The sequence below is a fragment of the Sciurus vulgaris genome (assembly GCF_902686455.1).
Source record: "Sciurus vulgaris genome assembly, chromosome: 5".
NCBI classification, from domain to species: domain Eukaryota; kingdom Metazoa; phylum Chordata; class Mammalia; order Rodentia; family Sciuridae; genus Sciurus; species Sciurus vulgaris.
The window spans coordinates 119,535,825-119,552,276 of NC_136465.1; the positions used below are offsets into that span (position 1 = coordinate 119,535,825).

Here is a 16,452-nt window from a genome sequence, read left to right on the forward strand (position 1 = left end):
TGACAAACCCATCCTGAGGGTCACTGGGCTTACTTCAAGTAATAAGGCTTACTTCAAGTAAGAACTGCTGGCCACCCATGCAGGATATGATCATGATTCTGTGCAACATCCCTTCTGAGGTGGTAATCACCAGTACATGGGCAAACTCTCTACCAAATGCAGAGAGGTCCTTGCTGGCCACAAAGTGGGTCTTGCTGCCAGACTGGGTGTCTCCATGAAACCAAGACAAAGAAGGTAAAGGAGAATGAGGAATAGGGAGTTACTGCTTAAAGGGCACAGGGTTTTTAATTTTGGGGTGATGAAATGTTGAGGACCAAGACTGAAATGGAAGTTGCACAATGTGGATGTACCAACTGCCCCTGAATTATATACTTTAAAAGGACTAATTTTGTGTTACGAGGATTTCACCTCTATATATCTTTATCTCTTTAATACCTTCTAGCCAACACACTCTTGACCCTACATCCTACAAAACAGGGTTCAGGTGGCTCTACCATCTGCACAATGAGTCAGACAATCTCTGGACCCTTAAGAGGACAGAGAAGCCCATCTTCCTCCCCACAAAAGTACATCCTGGATCTCTGGAAATGACCGAGGTGAGAGGGCTCTGAGAGGCAGGCAGCTCTGCTGACCCAGGATCTTACCAACACAATTCATGGGTTCCAAGACCCTTACTCTGTAGCTTGGAGCGAGGGAGAAGGGAAGTCTGGTCCCTCCCTCACACGCCTTTGCCCATCCTGGCCAAAGCTACACACCATGCCCTTCCCTTTCCTTCCCATGGTGAAGTGTGGAGTCTTGGAGAAGACTATGCCCTTTTCCTCTCCCCCCAGCCCCATCCAGGAGTCTCTATCCCACATTCAGTCTTTGCTCTTCAGATCACAAAATGAGGACAGGGAGCTGGAAACCCTGTGGGCCAGGTAGGAGTAGGTAAAGGGAGAATGAGGGTTGAACTAGTAGGGATGCCAGAGTCATTAAAAGCCTGACTAATTTTCAGATTTGTTTTAGCCCCCACCCTGCAGTTCTGGAATCAAGACAGATGAGAAGAGTGGAACTCTAAGCCAACTCAGAGAGGGAAATAGATTTTTTCCCCTGTGCTGAGCCCTTTGCCTTATGGCTCATTTAATTTAATTCTCACAACATCCCTCTTAGTAAGTACTATTGTCCCCATTTTGCAGAGAAGAACTGAAGCTTATAGAAGTCAATTCATAGAGCTAGTAAGTAAAGTGGCTGAATTTTAATGCTTGCATCCTGACCTCCCTACTCGCTATTTGCTGGGACGTCCCCTCTAACAGGATTGGGGGAATGCAGGAAAAACCCCAGCCCTCTCCCACAGAGCTTCAGCCAGTGACAGCTACTTCCCGGATGAAGGGCAGCCCTGAAGCCAGCAGCAAAGGGCGGCCCTGAAGCCAGCAGCCCCATAGCCAGGGTCCCTCCAGTCTCCTTGCAACTCCCTAACAGCCCAGACCTGCAAGACCTTCAGGACTAAAGGTGCATCCAGGAGAAATTCAGGTAAGTGTTGTCATTTCCCAGGGAAGATGGAAAGCCAGGGCTTGAAGACAGATTTCCCCAAGGGTGAATTAGAGGGGAGTAGTGTATTTGTGCACACTGTCCTCCCGCACCTGTTGTCTGAATGGCAAGACAGAGCAGAACCCTTAGTGAAAACCCACACTAAAGTGGAGAGAAGTGGAGATTGGAGATGCCCTGGGGCTGGAGGTGGGGTGGGACTGGCTGGAGCTGGGAAGAAACCTTGTTGGACAAACTGTCCTGGTCTCTTCTAGCCCTAAAATCCCTTAGCAAAGTGTCTGTGCTCTTGGGCAGATTGAATGGCAAACATCCCTTTCTTGTTCCTTCAGTTCCAGAATCTTTTCCCAAGGTCCCCCAGTCTCTGTGCCTTTATCTGGGGGACTCAAGGCTGCTTTCAAGGTCTCTGTTTTCTTCCAACCCTCTCTTCTTCCCTACAGGTGCTTGCTGGTCCTCATGTCAGTCAGACCCAGCGTGGGGCCAGGCCCCTCTGAAGGGCCCACTGCAGCATCTGACAGTGAAGAGTTCCACAACTGGGCGGAACTGCTCTACTTCTTCAACCACACTTTATCCGAGTGCCATGTGGAGCTCAGCGAGGACACCAAGCGAGTGGTCCTCTTTGTCCTCTACTTGGCCATCTTTGTAGTTGGGCTGGTGGAGAACCTCCTGGTGATATATGTCAACTGTCGTCGTTCAGGCCAGGCTGGGCTGCTAAACCTCTATATCCTCAACATGGCCATCGCAGACTTGGGCATCATCCTGTCCCTGCCTGTGTGGATGCTGGAGGTCATGCTGGACTACACCTGGCTCTGGGGAAACTTCTCTTGCCGCTTCACTCATTACTTCTACCTTGCCAACATGTACAGCAGCATCTTCTTCCTGGTGTGCCTCAGTGTCGACCGCTACATCACCCTCACTAATGCCTCTCCCTCCTGGCAGCACTGCCAGCACCGAGTGCGTCGAGCCATATGTGCAGGTGTCTGGGTCCTCTCGGTCATCATCCCACTGCCTGAGGTGGTCCACATACAATTGGTGGAGGGGTCGGAGCCCATGTGCCTCTTTATGGCACCTTTTGAAACCTATAGCACGTGGGCCCTGGTGGTGGCCCTGTCGACCACCGTCCTGGGCTTCCTGCTGCCTTTCCCTCTCATCGCAGTCTTCAACGTTCTGACAGCCTGCCGACTTCGGAGCCAGGGACAGCCTCAGGGCCGGCGGCACTGCCTGCTTGTGTGTGCCTACATAGCTGTCTTTGTCATTTGCTGGCTACCCTATCATGTGACTCTGCTGCTGCTCACTCTGCACGGGACCCATATCTCCATCCACTGCTACCTGGCCCATCTGCTTTATTTCTTCTATGACATCATTGACTGCTTCTCCATGCTGCACTGTGTTGCCAACCCCATCCTTTACAACTTTTTCAGTCCAAGCTTCCGGGACCGGTTGCTGAGTGCTGTTGTCCGTTACCTTCCAAAGGACCAGACCAGGGCCCGTGCACGGGCTTCCTCTTCTTCCTCTTCCACCCAGCACTCCATCATCATTACCAAGGAGGGCAGTCTGCCCACTGCAGCCACTGCCCCCAGCCTCACGCAAGCCTGAACTGCCAGGCACCCTCTTTGCTTCCAAATGCCTCATCTCCATTTGGCAGTCTCATAGCCAGCTGAGGTAGATGCCAGGCTCTTCCATGAGTCAAGTAAAAGACTGGAGGGGGAGGCGAGAAATTTGGGGGAAAGGGGAGGGAGGGAAAGGGTCAGAATACTCATGATATATCAGAAAATACTCAAGAGGGGAGAGGGAGAAGGGGTGGGGAGGAATAGAGAACAGGTCCTTCATTGGTATTGTTACTATTTGTTTTGGCCCTTGTGTCTAAGGGAGCCATGCAGAAAAAAAGGCGAAATAAATAATAGAGAATAGCCATGGCTCTGCATCTCTGAGAACTCTGCACTTCCAGCTGGGCTTGGGAAGGAAGCTGAGGCTAAAGAGATACACTGCATAGGAAACTAGACGCACGCATTTCATAAATCACCCTAGCCAGAAAGAATAAGCTCCACAGGAACTTCGCAAAACTTTCCTTTTGTGTTTGTGTGCTTGTTGATCTTCCAGCTCACTATGCAGGTTGTGGGGACATGAGGCCAGAGGTCAAGGAATCAGGAGGCCTCAGCAGGACATTCCCTATCTGTGCATCGTCACTGCTATGATAAGTGGAGGGGGATGGGGTCTACAGGGGTGGGGCAAAGCTGGGTCTGAGACAGGCACCCTGCAGCTGGGTCAGCAGGATGATCTCTCCACCCTTCACCATCCAGGAAACAGGGCTCCATTTCCTTACTGATACCCTCCCCTCCCCCTTGTCCATCCTGCTCCTCCTCCCCCAAAGTAGAGGCACTGTTCCAGAGTCAATGCTCCTCGTAGCTTTTGATTTAGGACAATCTATCTTTCACAGAGACACAGAGCTATCAAAATCCCACCACCATCCCCATTCTCTCCTTCTCTCCAGGTCATAGGAAAACATCCAGGGACATCCATTCTGGATCAAACCTGGGTACAGTTAGTAGCAGGTGCTGACAGCTGCTCCATCCCTCTGCCTTTGTTCCCCACCCCCACAACAGGGATGGGAAAGGCCAAAGTGGAAATTTCCCAGTTCTGTGACAGAGTAGAGCTCTAGCTCTTGAACTAGTCAGTTCTCCCTAGCCAAGTCTTTTCACAATTTTTCTGCCTGACAATTTACGGTAACACTTGTTGTATAGATGGGAAAAGAAGTCCTCTTGTTAACAAGTAGGTCTTCTGGAAAAGGCTCATTATCAGTTTGGAAAGTTAGGCCCATGAACTTGAATTCATTCTGATGTAAAGTCTAACAGGCTCTGGTTTCTGTCTTTCAATAATGAGTCACATCTTTGGCCTCTCAGTCCTGCTTGTGGAGAGCCAGGGAGCTGCAGATACAATTGCTGATCTCATCCTCTGTCTCCTCTGTTCTGCTCAAGAGCTCAATGTGCCTGGGATGTTTAACTTGGATTAACTACCACTTACCTGAAGGCCAAATCCTCTACTTTTGGAAATCTTGACCCATATTCAACAGATGCATTAAATATGTGTTCCAATGGTGGATGCAGCCCAGATCTATCAGGAACACAGTGGGGAAACCAGTATCTGCCATTCCCTGCTCACTTGGCCCAAACTGGTTTCTGGATTGTTCTTGGGGATGCAAGAAGGGCTTAACCTAGCAATGCAGAAATGGGAATGAAAAGACTTTTTTCCTTTATCCCCACTTAGAAAGCAAGCCAAGATCTGTTGCTCTTATCACTGCCTGCTTTGTCTTGGGATCCAGTAGCTTTCTGAAGGAAATCCTATTTTACTTGTGTCACATCCCAAGTCACCACAGAGGCCACTTCCCCAAAACTCGGTTATCACCCTGGCAGTAGGAATACTTCCTTAGGATCTTTTCACCCATGGAAGGAAAGACTGGGAACTAGCTATGCTGACAGCAACAAGGCTGTTGTGCTCAGCAAACATTTATTGAGCAAAAATGAGAGCTGAGCCTGGGTCGCGTGCTCTGGGACCAACTGGACCACATCACTCCCTAGCTGCTAGAGGTCTGTTTCTTCTGTGTGAACACATTTGCACCAACCTCATCACATTATGCCAAACCTTTCCCTCTTCTCTATTCAAATCTTCCTTTCCCCTCCCACTTTCCATCTGCCTCCCTGCACTCGAAGACATACTGCTTCACCAGGAACGAAGTGGCAATGGCAAGACAATTTACAGCTGAATCACTTACTTAGTCCAACTAGACATTCGGTCTCACTGCTGTCTCTGGGCTTGAGAGAAGAGCCCCTCAGGGATGTCGTCCTGAAGAGGCTGAGTTTTTGACTTAAGTTCCCACTCAAAACTGATCAACAAACTAATCCTGGGGAATCCCAGCTTTAGGAAAGGGAAAATGGGCTACCTGAAAGAATTCTGGCATCTGCTGAGCCAACATGTGAAAGGGTGATGGGCCCAGATATTCTGAACTCAAGGTATGAGAATGTTCATAGTACACAGAAGAGAACTCTCATTTTAAATTTCTTTTTTTTTTTTTTTATTCTAAATAAAAACCACACTTTGTGCTGAACAATGGAATATAAAAGAATCAGATGTACAACGATTTTAGACATCTACTATTTGGGAAAAAAAGTTTACAAAATATACAAAACTTTACAGCAATAGATAGTAAACACTTAAATATTAGGAGGTCAGTACTTATTAATTTAATGGAAGGAGTTAGACATCAACAACTCTTTTCCGTTTCATAAGAGACGTTAGCTATTAGAGATGGGGAAGTTTGGGAGGGTTGCACAGGGGATGGTGTTAAAGAAACATCAAAATCAAATGTTTCATTTTCATTCTGATGTTGTTATAATGCATAATCACTCTGAAACTAATGCTGTGTACCCTGCTTCCTGTCTCATTTGGTGCAGGATTTAGGGAAAAAGGACATGTGGGGACTCCCAGATGGGCTCAGACTGCTCCACACAACCCACTCCCTGCCAAAAAAATTCAGTGTCTGTCTACAAAGGGATTTAATTTCACTTTCAAAGTTGAGTGGTCTGGGGAAAAGAGAGCACAGCAGGAGGCCGGAAAGGGGTGTGTGTATTAGGGGGTGGTCATCAGTAGCAAAAACCTGACAGGAAAAAAAAGGCATTGAAGCCAGATTTGTCCTGGAGATAAAGTGGTGCTAATAGATCAGAACATTAAGTGAAAAAAAACTTTTGCCCATTTCTTGGTTTTTAGGGGTCGCCTGGACCCAACCCCCACCTTACCTCCTTTCTTTCCAACTAGCCATGAATTAAAGGGACTTCATGGAGTCTTAAAACTTAGGACCAGATACTGTTCAGTAGAGCTTCCTTCCAGTGGATGCTGTGGCATCAGTGAGCCATCGAGTCACTGGAGTGCCAGGTACTGATCCCATTCTAGCCACAAGCAGACTCTGTTCATCCCAGCATGCCAAACAAGGATTGCTATTTCCCCTCAGGAAACAAATCAGGAATGGCCTCATGTTTGGTTTAACGCTCTACAGTTGCCATATTGAAATTCCTAACAATTTGTGAACCAGAGGGCTTTGCAAATTATGTAACTGGTCCTGAGTTCAGATCAAAATAAAAAGGGAAAACAGGAGAAGAGAGAACATTCAAGGGTAAATAGAACTTTAGAGCACTACAGAAGGGGACAGTGCTAAACTGGGTTCCTGGAGAAAGGGGGCAACACAATTAAATGAGCATTAGGTTGAAAAATTAAAAAAGACAAAATAAAATTAATCCCTTCCACCAGATACTGTTCAGCAGAGCTTCCAGTGGATGCTATGGCATCAGTGAGCCACAGGTACTCTAGAGTGCCCTTTGTCACAATATAGTGTTCAAGTAAAACTCAGAAAAGGGTGAGCTAGAGGCAGAGGAAGCACAGAAGGGACTTCAGTGTGTCTTCACACAGGAGAGTTCAATGTGAATACAGGGGACACCCAGCAGGGTAGGGTTTGGTCAGTGACACTCATGAGCTACTGATCCTGTTGCTACATATCTGACTGGGACCGACTGGGCCTCCCTGATCAACCACTAAGCCTTTGGGGCATTAGAGGGTACAGTTCTTTTGTTTAGTGTTTCAAGGGCAAAGTTTCAAGGATATGTGTTTTGGTTCACTGGCAAAAAGGGAAAACTTCACAGTTTCAGATTAAGTATACAGACCACCCAGCATCCACAATACCTGTTAAAGAAAAGGGTTTCTCCAGTATGATTATCCACTTTGTTATCTGACCCGAAAGTACTGCCTCTCTCAAACTGACCCCCTCAAAACCCAGTCCTCACCAACAATCTGGGAGGAACCCTAATGCTTGAAAATCTTGGCAGATACTTGCTCATGGCCTGTTACATTCCCCTTCTTAAATTCCTAATGGTTAGGAAGGTGAGAAGCCAATCAGGAATGAAGTCTCAGCAGTACTCTCCTGAGGAGAATGTCCCAAGTTGGGTTTAGATGGTGAAAGGTGGGCCTTTAACTAGACACTGGTGCCTTGAGGTGGCACTTGAGAGTATCCTGTCAGCTGGAAAAGGACTAGAGAATCCTGTGCTCCATTCTGAGGCTTTCTCAATTTTGGCTGGCAAGAGAGGCAGTAGGCCTATTAGAGACAGAGCTTTGGTTTGGTCATGTTTCTTAATATAGACAGATAGGAGGGTCCCCATTTTTAGAAAGGATAAGAAACTGTAAAAAGGTCCTTCATGACCTGATCCTCTCAACTCAATCCCCAATCTACACCATCTCAGGATAGAAGGGGAATGAAAAGTCTGGAAATTTAACTGGTCCCAACTTTCCAGAACTTACCTAAAGGGTTCTGTGGATTTACTCTGCTACAGACATCTGGAGAGAAAACTGACTTGTTTAAAAGGCTTGACACATTCTCCCTGATTATACACCTGTTCCCCAAATCTCTGGCCAGGACTATTCCCTGGAATATGGCTACTTGCTGGGGAGAAACTCATTTTCCTGAACTCTCTCATTCAAAAGAGATGCTGGGTAATATGCATACAAAAACAAAAAATAAATAAATATTAACATCCAAAAAGGCTTTGTGAGTTAATTAGCTTGCTTGTGAAGCAACCTGGGTGTTGCTAAGTCCCACCGGGGGCAGTGTCTGGCGAGGCCAGGGACTCCCAGAGCTCGCCTTAATAGGGTGAGGTAGTATGAGTTACTGAGGTGCCACCTTGTTAAGTATGCAAGACTGAGGGCCCTCTCCCTCCAGCCTTCTTTGGGCAAGACCCCTTCAAAGACCAATGAAAAATGGAGTCAAACAGCTACATGGACTGCGCTACCTGGGAGGGCCTTAATTGGCTGCCACCCTGGAGATGATGCAAAGACAGATCGAGATCAATTCCAGCAGGTCAAAGGTGAGCTGCCAAAGCTCCAGCACTGTTAGCACAAAAGTAAACTACAGGTTACCCGACTGGGACAGACAGTCAGAATGCACACCCTGCTACATACCAATTACTCAGGTCCCTTTAATCCTTAGGGGCTCACAATGTACTACCACTCCACCACCTCCTGGGTCTTCCCATTTACCCTACAGGCCAAACCTTCTGGGTGGGAAACTGATGTAAATTAAGGCAAGGCTGCTGCTTTCAGACCTCCCCTCTCTCCACCAGGAAACTCAAGGTTACTGGAGGTTGCCAGAATGACAGATGATTATATCCCCTTACTCTGCTCCATAGGGAAGGCCTGTTTCTTTGGAAACGAGAAAAGGGAGCTTCCTTTCTTGTCCACCCAGACAGCACTACAGGACACCCCTTCTGCTAGCAAAGAGTTATCTCAAAGCTTTCCGACATAAATAGAAAGCTTTGTCCCCATTTTGGATTTAGATGCCAAAAGTTTTTCATTGTCCAGTCAGCAGACTGGGGCCATGGAGCAGGTAGGCACCTCCATCCCTGACACCTTTCCCCTGCTAAGAGCTGGCCCTCGAACCTGAAGTGAGCAGCCCTGTGGACCAGTCTTTTCCAAATGACCACATTCCCCAAATCCTTCTCATAGCTTGGTCATCCCAGTTAGAGGTCTGGCCCTAATACCCACAGTGAAAACCTCTCTCCACCTCTTCCTTCCAGTGAGGCTGTTGGTTGGATTCTTAGCAGCATGAAACCTATCAGTAAACTAAAACTAGACAGGCTGGGGAAAGGGATCTAGCTGACACAAATGCTTGACTAGATCCCAAAACCAGCCTCAAAAGAATCAAAAACAGCCCTGTGGGGGCAAGAACAGGTATGGAGGTAAAAGTGATAGGGCCGTTGCTTCTCAAAAACAGTCAGTTTATGTGCTATTTATTTCTTTTTTCTTCTCCTTTGAACACAACACAGAATAGAATTCCTAGCAAGGCAAAACTGTAGCGCCAGCTGAAGAAGGACTGACAGCCATTAGAAAATCACTACCCTGGCTGCTACCTGGAAGCTCCTGCTGGCTCTACTGGGACCAGTCAGCTGTCTGGGGTCTTTTCGGCCTCTTTGGAATGGATAATGTACATGAAGGTTTGCTCAATGGTGAAGTCAGGTGGCAGGCTGCCTTTGTGCACACCAACATGTTTGCTCATGAGGTTAAGGGTGGAACTGTAGTGGCCACAGACAGTGCAGCGGTACATGAGTGCCCCGGAGTGTGTCTTGAGGTGGCATTTGATGGTCGAGCGGCCTCGGAAGAACTTGTGGCACACCTTACACTGGTATGGCTTCTCGCCTGTGTGGATCCGCCGGTGGTAGTTGAACTCACTTGTGTGGGCAAACCTTTTGCCACAGACCTTGCAGCTGTACTTGCTATTCCCAGGTTGGCCCTGCAGAGCCAGTTCCTCACTCAGGAACTCTTCTGCTGGTAGCTTCCGCTTCTGTAGGGCTGAGTGCTGTAGCCCCAAGCCAGGCCTCATGTCAAGGCTGCTGTTGCACTTGTGCTGGCTGACATGGTAGCGATAGGCAGCCTCCGACCTGAAGCTCTGGCTGCACAAGTGGCAGCGGAAAAGGGCATCTTCCAGGCTTTGGTGTACAGCCATGTGCTTCTCTAGTAGGTGCCAGTCCACAAAGCTGCTGGCACAGACAGAGCAGGAGAAGACCGAAATGCCCAGATGGGAGAGTGTGTGCCACATGAGGCTGCAAAGGTTGAGGTGGCGCTGGTCACAGACACTGCACACCTGGCCCTTCAAGTTCAGATGGTCAAGGATGTGTCCTCGGACCACATGGAAATCTTTGGCCAATGCTTTCCCACAAGCAGCACATTTCAACTCTGGGGAGGCTGCCCCTGAAAAGAGACCCAGCTTCCCAGGCAGGGGCTCATTGGGATGAACAATGATGTTATTCTCAAATATTCCATCCCGTCGGTGAAGGGTTAGCTGCCACTGGGTGAAGAACTTTGTTTCACACATGTCGCAAGAGAAGAGGAAAATACCAATATGGGACAGAACATGGGTCACTCGAGAGTTTCGGTCCTGGAAGTGGGTCTCACAGACCTTGCAGTTACCTGTCAGCAGGTCCACATGGTCCCGAGCATGTTGCCTGATCAGCTGAATGTTGGGCTCTAGAACTTTCTTGCACACCTGGCAGGGCATAGCTTTATTCTCTCTGTTGTCATTCTCTCCAAAAAGCTCATCCTCACTGTCATCACTCAGTTCAATCACCTCCTCGGCTGTCCCAATCTCCTCAGCAGTGTCTTCAAATTGCAAGTCATCGTCCCCCAGGTCCTCTAGCTGGAGCTCATCTATCTGCCCAAAGCCTGGATCTTTGGCGTGGTCACTATTGCTCATACAGGAATTAGTCCCAGTGGTAATGTCTATTGCATTGTCAGAGGTGAAGAAGCTATTTTTACTGAAATCTCCATTGCTTTGAACTTTGTATGGTTGGCAAGAGCTTGTGTTGGTCTGGATGCCTGTGCTAACAGTGCCTAGGACTGGCTGGGTCACCACACTAGAAACAGACGTGAAAGGAGCAGAGACATCATGGTCTTCTGTCTTTGGTGGCAACGATGGTTGTGGCAGAGGCAGGCTATGATTAGCATCACTGGCAACATTTCTTTCTTCCTCTTTATAGCTTCCTCCCACATCACTGGACAACACATAGTTTTTATCAGGACCAAAGTGCTCACCACCACCCCGGAGTTCTCCAAGGGGATGGGCAGGATCTACTGAGGGACAACTCAGGGTACCAGACTGGTTGTCACTGGTGCTGGTCAGAGGCTTGGTCACAGCTGTGCTCTCCAGGTCAGGAAAGGTAGAGTGACAGGCCCGGAGGAGGTCCTCCATGCCCAAACGCTCAGCTACTTCATAGATAACGCCAACATTGATCAGGTCTGTGAAGAGCTCTGATGTATAGACAAAGCTCAGAATCTTCTCAAAGTTGGCAGGGGTAATGAAGTCTACCACGTAGGTCCTGGCAGCATCAAGTCCAGTATTCAGGAAGAGGTTCTGGAAGTAGCCAGCTGCACAGGCCAGTACAGCCTTATGGGCTGGGAAGGAGCGGCTTCCCACCACAATGGTGACATCGCACATGGTCTCTGAGAGCCGACACTTGTTGAGTTCCTTCAGCAGGTTATTGGGGTGGTTGGTGCTTTGCAGTTTGATCCTCATGCCCATCTTAGCAGCTCCTATGAAGTTGCCTCCTTATCAGCACAGTTAATCTGTAGACAGAAAAAAAATAAGATGGATGGTCAAACATATCCCAGCATGAGAGGGGCTCTGCAGGAGAAAATACCACCATACTGAATACACCTAAGCCCAAGGGAGCAGGGAGCAATGGACATGGAGAGCTGTTCCATTCTGAACAAGAACAGCAACAATGGTGAGACAATGACCTGTTCCCCTGCATATATACCCAAACACAGAATCAGGATGACAAAACCCAAATCAGAAAAAGAGCTGATTCACTCCATCTTGAAAGTCAGAGAGGTTGTAGGCCTCAAACTAGTGCCTTACAGCAAGGCGGGAGGCATTCCCTTGAACACAATCCTATATTTCATTACCAAAGCAACTGGCTCAAAGTTTTCTCACATTAATCCTTATAAATATACACTTTGCATCTCAGTAATTCTATTCCTTCCTGATGCTAAATGCCATGCATATACTTGAACATAATTATCAAAGCTCCATTTGCTAGTTTTCTTCTGTCATTTCTGTGTTCTGTCAGCCTCTAAATACATCTCACACTCCTGAATTCCCATCTCTCGCTACCTACACTATATGCCTAATCTCTGGACCTACAACCCAAAGCCATTTCAGATGCTGCTCTACCACATTCCCTGTATTCATTCTGTGGATGAAGTTAAAACACTAATATGAAGAAGAAAGCAAACTAGAATGCAAGTGTGGTATTTAATATTATTTGGATACATTTCATTTCTTTTTACCACCCTTTTCTGAGTTTATGCTTATGTTGACACTATACTAACAGATTTACTCAATGTCTTTAAGAAAGACATGTAATTACGAATGTAAGACTCCTACAGACTAGTTCAATATCACTTTTTCCCTATTCCACTCCTGCACGCCTAAGTTGCATGACTGGCCCTGCGCAGCACAGCCCCTTTCTCCATCTCACCACATTCTACCAACTCCCAACTTTTTCCGGGCCCAGGAAGCTTCTGAGTATTGTTGGGTACCAGTTACGCATCTCCCGGGCCCTGGCGGCCACTCATCTACGGTGGACGGGTCAGGACACAGGGCAGCCTGACCTGGGACCGGAGGGGAGATTCGGAACTTCCGAGGAGGATGCCCAACAATCAGTGGCGCCGCGGTCTCCCCCACGGAGGATCGAATCCGCGCGGGCAGGGCGTTGGATTGGACAGGGGCACTCCACCTGAAGGACTTCGGGCGCCAGCTCCCCCCACGAACAGCTCGGGGTCCACCCCGGCGACCCCGGGTGGGGGGCGGGGTGGGCGCGGGGCCGAAGGGGACCACAGAACCGCTGCGGGGCCGGCGCGGTGGCGCGCGGCGGAAGGACCGGGCCGGCCAGGAAAGCGGGCAGGAGGAGCCCAAAGAGAGCGACAGAAAGGCCGGGCCGGGGTCGGGCTCGGCCAGGGGCAGCCCTAGCCCGGCCGCGCTTACCCGGTTCCGCGGGGCCCGAGCACCATCGCCGCCGCCGGCTCACACAAAGGCCCCGGCCCGCTGTACCCGGCCCGACGAGGAGGCGGCGCCGCCGGCCGCGGCCAGACTCTCCATCCGCCGCGCCGCTCGCCGCGCCGGCCCGGGCAGCCCCCGCTGCCCGGCCCGCAGCGCCCCCCGCCGTCCCGGAGGAGGCAGCGCCCCCCGCCGCACGGCGGCAGCGCCCCCAGCCGCCCGGGAGGAGGCAGCGCCCCCTCATGGCGGGGCCGGGCGCCTGCCCCCAGCGCCAGGCCCCCAGGCCTGGCCTTTTCCAGGAGCAGATCCGAGGCTGGAGGATCACCCGCTCCTTGCCCTAGCACCTGGGGAGTGGAAAACCCGGTCAAAACTCAGCTCTCATAGCCTCCACGTTCTCGATCTGGTAGTTCCAAAAACTTCTCAGTGTCCGCTGTTGTAGTTTTACAAAACATTGGATGCTTCCTGAAGGTAGCTCCTGACTTCATCTCCACTCTTACCACACTCCCTGGTAGATGCTTAACAAAGCCTGTGTGAATGAATGAACTAAGGAATGAATGAAGGAGCACTTGAGGGCTGAACCGCTGGTGGACCCTTCTGATGACCCACGGCTGTCCCTTCTTCCACTGAGCCAGATGAAGGAAGTCACAGAATCCACTGCACCCTGGAAGCCCAGGCCAGTCCCTGAAGCCTGTCCTCCCAGTCTTTCTAGAACTCTATCACTCTGCCTTCCCAACCTTCTCCTGAATTCTCTTCTCAAATGCTCCTAAGAGTAGTCATCAAACCAAAACTACCTACCCTGTCTGCCATCCCTCAACCCCATCAGAGACATTAGAGGTTTTTGTCACCCCACTTTGCCTCCTCAGGAAAGAAACAGCGGGACCCTTCAGTTTCATCCTCTTTCTGGTTTCCTCCCATCCATTGCCTGAAGATAGCCCTCAGCAAGGCACAACCCCTCAAGACAGGCACATGGTTATTCCTTGATGAATAAATTAGAAGGAGGAAACATAGGATGTTGCCAACTGATCTAAGCCAGTTTGGTCATTAGGAAGTATGTTTGTTCTCTTCATGAGTTTGGAAGATCGTGTGTCTTCATTTCCACAACCTCATTAACTGATGGTTGATATTGAAAGCAGGCAGTGTACTAAATGCTGCCAAAAATGTAACTTTTATTAGCTAGAAGGCACAAACACAGTCATGTAACCTGTCCTTATAGTTTGGGGCTGAGGAATTCCATTTTGCCCTCTAGTGAAAGAGTCACTTAGAGGCTGATGCAATGTTCTAATGGCAGGCCCAGCCCCCATGGCTAGGCAAGGTGAAAGAACATCAGCAAGTCAGAAGGTTCCAGACCTCCAGCACAATTCTAGAGATGTTAGGTGCATGACTTGCCAGGGCCATGGTTCAATCTTCCTAACTAACTGCCTAGGCCATCTCTGTGGTGTTGACTCTAGTAATCCTCACAAGCTAGCAGCCATCTGAAGGGTGTAGGTGAATGTTTATACTGTTCGTACTGAAGTATTTTTATTTAATTTGTTTATTTGTTGGTACCAGGGATTGAACCCTGGGGCATTTAACCACTGAGCCATATTCCCTAGCCCACTTTATTTTTTCTATTTTGAGACAGGGTCTCCCTAACTTGCTTAGGGCCTCACTAAGTTGCTGGGGCTGGTTTTGAACTCGAAATCCTCCTGCCTCAGCCTCCCAAGCTGCTGGGATTACAGGCTTGCACCACTGTGTCCAGTTGAAGTCTTTTTAAAGTAAAGCACCACACAGTCACAACACCACGCATACAGAAAGCTAAATGGAGAGGAGAGTTCCAGGAATTTAGTCAAGTTCTTCTTGACCAGGTCTCCTCCAGTATCAACCTCTTTACAACAGCGAGAGGAGGGTCAAAATCCCTTCACACATTCTCTAAATTAAAAACAGAAATCTGATTTAAAATTTGTCTTCATTTTTTCTGCAATACCCAGGACTGCAATTTTTGTCAGCCCCACCAGAGAGCAACCTTTCTGCATTTATGCTTGTACCTGGTAAGCAATTATCTCACCTCAGCATATATGCCTGACACCAAGTCTAAGCAGAATCAGCTTTTGAAGTTTCCGTAACCCAAAGAAATTCTCCAGATTCCTTGAAAGTATCCCCACTTTTCTAGCATATAGATAGCTAATTTTGAAAAGTGAGACATGTCTCACAGGAGAAAGGCTCTAGGCTTCATAGCCAGAGGTATACTTTGACCTCTGGCTATAAGCAGGGGCTCTTTTTCTTCTATCCCCATTAGGCAATGGCATGTTCTCTTTATGCAACAACTGTCAGTCCAAGATGGCTCCAGTCATGCTCTTGGAAGACAGAACATTCACTAGTTTGAAAGAACTACAGGAAGTGGCCTCTGGCTCCAAGGCCTCATCCTGATGCCATCTTGGGAGAGCTGAGTGTCGGTTTTGTATCAGTGCCAATGAGGGACACAACCAAGGGACCTGAACCACGTTAAGATGGGGAGCCTAAGGACTTCCCAAAATATTCCATTGGGTTACAGAGGCCCCCTGAGATCTGTAGGCTGTGAGCATTGGCACATTTGATTAATGAAAGATAGCCACACACTGCATATTTAAGTGCCTTTATACATTCTGTACTATTAGGCCTGTCCTGCAGGGGCTGGTAACAGACAAATTATAGAGGAATCTGAAACAAATGCTTTCCCTTTATAATAACAAAGGCAGCCAGTTAATGTTAAAGATTTCTGCTCCTCTCTTTCTAGGTCTCCGTAGTCACTTCCCTGTCCACCCTCCATTCTAGCCAGATCAAGTTCTGTTTGCTTTTCTTTTTTCTTTTTCTTTTTTATACCAGGGATTAATCTCAGGAGCACTTAACCACTGAGCCACCTCCCCAGCCCTTCTTTGTATTTTATTTAGAGACAGGGTCTCACTGAGTTGCTTAGGGCCTCACTAAGTTGCTTTGAACTTGAGAACGCCCTGCCTCAGCCTCGGGAGCAGGTGGCATTACAGGCGTGTGCCACCACACATGACTGTTTGCTTTCCCACAACGCTGCTAATCTTTAAAAATCTGTGTATGGATCACCATCTCATCCCCATGATCTATCACAGAAACTGTGCTCCATGTTTATAGACAGTAAGATGGTACAGTGCTATAGACACTTTTTCTGCAGCAAGGTCCTTTGCACAGCCTGGATCCCACTTCTCTCTCTAAACAGTGTTAATTCAGGGACCAAGGTCTCCAGGTCCATCCTACAAATACACACAAAAGGTTTCAGAATATTTGTTTTTTCCTTATCTGAAGCTGGTCTGTGAAAGCCTCTGAGTGTTAAAAATTATATTCTAAATTCATGTATT

The 16,452-nt window shown here is 48.5% G+C and overlaps 2 protein-coding genes across 2 annotated transcripts; one reads left to right on the top strand and one right to left on the bottom strand.

Moving 5' to 3' along the window:
• The first annotated feature begins 1,372 nt into the window (after positions 1-1,372).
• On the top strand, positions 1,373-3,252 carry ACKR5 (atypical chemokine receptor 5). The gene is made up of 2 exons (XM_079140558.1): positions 1,373-1,509; positions 1,962-3,252. Exon 2 carries the CDS (start codon positions 1,978-1,980, stop codon positions 3,115-3,117), a length of 1,140 nt encoding a protein of 379 aa, XP_078996684.1. The 5' UTR covers positions 1,373-1,509; positions 1,962-1,977; the 3' UTR covers positions 3,118-3,252.
• Positions 3,253-4,751: 1,499 nt separating this feature from the next.
• Positions 4,752-13,232, bottom strand: ZBTB39 (zinc finger and BTB domain containing 39). The gene is made up of 2 exons (XM_079140557.1): positions 13,097-13,232; positions 4,752-11,673 (listed from the first exon to the last, which is right to left on the bottom strand). Exon 2 carries the CDS (start codon positions 11,627-11,629, stop codon positions 9,497-9,499), a length of 2,133 nt encoding a protein of 710 aa, XP_078996683.1. The 5' UTR covers positions 11,630-11,673; positions 13,097-13,232; the 3' UTR covers positions 4,752-9,496.
• Positions 13,233-16,452: the final 3,220 nt, after the last annotated feature.

Coding starts and splice junctions, on each gene's coding strand:
- ZBTB39 (XM_079140557.1), bottom strand. CDS start 11,629: ATGGGCATGAGGATCAAACTGCAAAGCACCAACCACCCCAATAACCTG.
- ACKR5 (XM_079140558.1), top strand. CDS start 1,978: ATGTCAGTCAGACCCAGCGTGGGGCCAGGCCCCTCTGAAGGGCCCACT.